The sequence below is a fragment of the Arachis stenosperma genome, chromosome 4, assembly GCF_014773155.1.
Source record: "Arachis stenosperma cultivar V10309 chromosome 4, arast.V10309.gnm1.PFL2, whole genome shotgun sequence".
Classification (NCBI taxonomy): Eukaryota; Viridiplantae; Streptophyta; class Magnoliopsida; order Fabales; family Fabaceae; genus Arachis; species Arachis stenosperma.
The window spans coordinates 3186055-3188734 of record NC_080380.1 but is presented as its reverse complement, the minus strand read 5'-3'; the positions used below and the strand labels follow the sequence as shown (position 1 = coordinate 3188734).

The following is a 2680-nucleotide window of genomic DNA, read 5'->3' as shown; positions in this document are numbered from 1 at the left end:
CTACAAAAACACTTATAGATATAACATCATTCTATTTACTATTTCAACATTTGATATATTTAAACACTTTTTAATTCAAATATATTGAATTATAAATATATCAAATTTCCACATTAACAAATATTGGAGGCACAAATGAAGCTTAGTAGTAGTAGTAGTATGCTAGGGTGGCACAATTATCATTGAAGGCATCTCCAAAAGCTGAAAGTAATGAGTAGTAATCTAGAAACAGATAAAGTAAGTCCCAATCATGAGCAAAAGGTAAACTAATTAAATACAGAAAGTAAATAAAACAACAACAACAAACAAAATTTAAAAAATAATCACAATAATAAAGGCAGGAAAAGGGAAAGAGACAGAGTAAAAAAAAAAAAAAAGAGTTCTTGATGTCACAATATATATAATTTGTTCAATTCAACAACAGTTTCTTTTCCTTTTACACAATTTCTTTCCTTGGAAATACAATATAAAAAAGAAAAAAAAAAAAGAAAAGGGGTGAGAGGTCTACAACCTTTGTTGGCAGACCCCACCCACCATTATTGCAACCTCCTCCTCCCAGCTCACAGATCTACACTTCCCACTTACCCCTCTCCCATTTCTTCTTCTTTTTTTTCCTATGCCAGATTCATATATATCTATAAATTCTACATTCCACCATCCCCATATGTGGACGTGGACCACAGCAATACTAATAATATTATTCATATTAATTATAATTAACAAAAAATAAATAACAGTTCAACAAAAAAGAAACTAAATAAGATTAGTAGTAGTAGACGAGCACCGAAGCGAAAGAGAGAGAGCATGTGATGATGGTAACAATCAAGCGGAATCCTCGGGTTGCTCACTAGCGTTGGGAATTTCCTTTTTTACCCTTGGCTGGATCCCATAATAGCCAACGTACCACTTCACGAACTTCCTCAAACCAGAGGCGAGATCCGTGGTTGGCTTATACCCGAAATCCCTAAACGCCAGGCTGACGTTAGCGTGCGTGTATGGAACGTCGCCGTTTCGTGGCATCTTAATCACGTGCTTCTTCGCCTTCACATTCAACAGACTCTCCAATATCCCAACTAACTTCCCCACCGGCACCGGTGACGTGTTCCCCAAATTATAGATCCTCAGCTGCGCCGGTCCCCTCTTCTTCCCCCCGCTTCCGGTGCTCTTCTCCGCCGTATCCAGCGCCCCCACGCACCCCTTCACCACGTCATCGATGTACGTGAAATCACGCGCCACCTCCTTCCCGTCCTGCGTCTGGTAAACATCGATCCCCTTCCCTTGAAGAATGTCCTTCGTGAAAAAGAAGTACGCCATGTCTGGTCTCCCCCAAGGTCCGTACACCGTGAAGAATCTCAGCCCGGTGAGGGAAAGACCGTAGATATGGTTATAAGTGTGAGCTATTTCCTCTCCGGCTTTCTTCGTGGCGGCGTAGAGGCTCGCCGGTTGGTCGGTGCGGTGAAGCTCCGAGAAAGGGTTCTGTGTGTTGAGTCCGTACACGGAACTGGAAGAGGCCCACACTATTGACGGTTGGGGGTTCGCGGCTTTCGCTACTTCTAGAAGGTTGACGAAGCCGGCGATGTTGGATGCCACGTAGGATTGGGGGTTCTGCATGGCGTAACGGACGCCAGCCTGTGCGGCAAGGTGGAGAATGTGTGTGAATGGAACGACATCGAAGAGTTTCTTGAGCAACGGCGTGTCGTTTAGATCACCTTCGACGATGAAGATTTGGTGCTTTGAGAGGAGGTCTTGGCGTGCTCGCTTCAACGACGGATCGTAGTATGAGTTGAAGTTGTCGAGGCCGAGGACGCCGTCGCCGCGTTTCTTGAGTGCGAGAGAGCAGTGGGACCCCACGAAGCCTGCGGCGCCGGTGACCAGCACCGACATGCCGTTGGGGCGGCGTGGGGTGGAGGAGTGGCGGACTTGCTTCTCCCAGGATGCGCCTCCCACGCCTCCTCCGCCGAAAGCGGAGGAGAGCAAGCGGTGGCGGTGGTTGTTGTTGTTGTTGTTACTAGAAGGAGATGAGTTGAGTGGAGGGTAGTTGAAGGTGAAGAGAAATACAAGGATAAGAGCTACGAGAATTGTTGCTCGGAAAAGAAGCTTGGAAGAAGCGTTCAGAAGTTTGGTGCTGTTTACTCTTCGGATGTAGCTGTTGTATCTTTCCAGCTTTATTGTTTTGCTTTTATCTGGAGGAGAAGCCATTCTTTCTTTCTTTCTTTCTTGATTATTGATGCTGTCACTACTGTGATTCTATTTTTCCAGCTATGTATATTTATATGCTTGTGTGCTGTTTTTGATGAAGAAGGGCTGCAACTACTCAAATAAGTGTGTATTGAGTTTTTTTTTCTCTTTTCTGTATGTTTTTCTTTTTTGGTGAGAGCTTTCGTGTGTGTTTTTTTGAGGTTGAGCCCTGAAGCTTCGAGGGGGTGTCAAGGATCAATATAAAGGAGTGGGAGGGAAGGAGAGAGAGGAGAAGTGAGAGTTTTCTTGGGTTGGTGTTGGTTGGAGACCACTTTCTTAATTTTATTTTTTTATTTTAACTTTTAATTTAATTTTTTTATATTAAAAACTCTTGTCACATTGATGGAAAGTGATGGTGTTCATGTATTTAAAAAATATCGTTATGAAATATAATTTTTTGTTTTTTGTTTTAATATAATGTATGAAAATATGTTTATTGTTT

The 2680-nt window shown here is 42.8% G+C and overlaps 1 protein-coding gene across 1 annotated transcript; it reads right to left on the bottom strand.

Moving 5' to 3' along the window:
• Positions 1 to 387: 387 nt before the first annotated feature.
• On the bottom strand, positions 388 to 2435 carry LOC130974020 (UDP-glucuronate 4-epimerase 6). Its single transcript, XM_057898740.1, has one exon. It carries the CDS (start codon positions 2197 to 2199, stop codon positions 823 to 825), a length of 1377 nt encoding a protein of 458 aa, XP_057754723.1. The 5' UTR covers positions 2200 to 2435; the 3' UTR covers positions 388 to 822.
• Between the last annotated feature and the right edge of the window lie 245 nt (positions 2436 to 2680).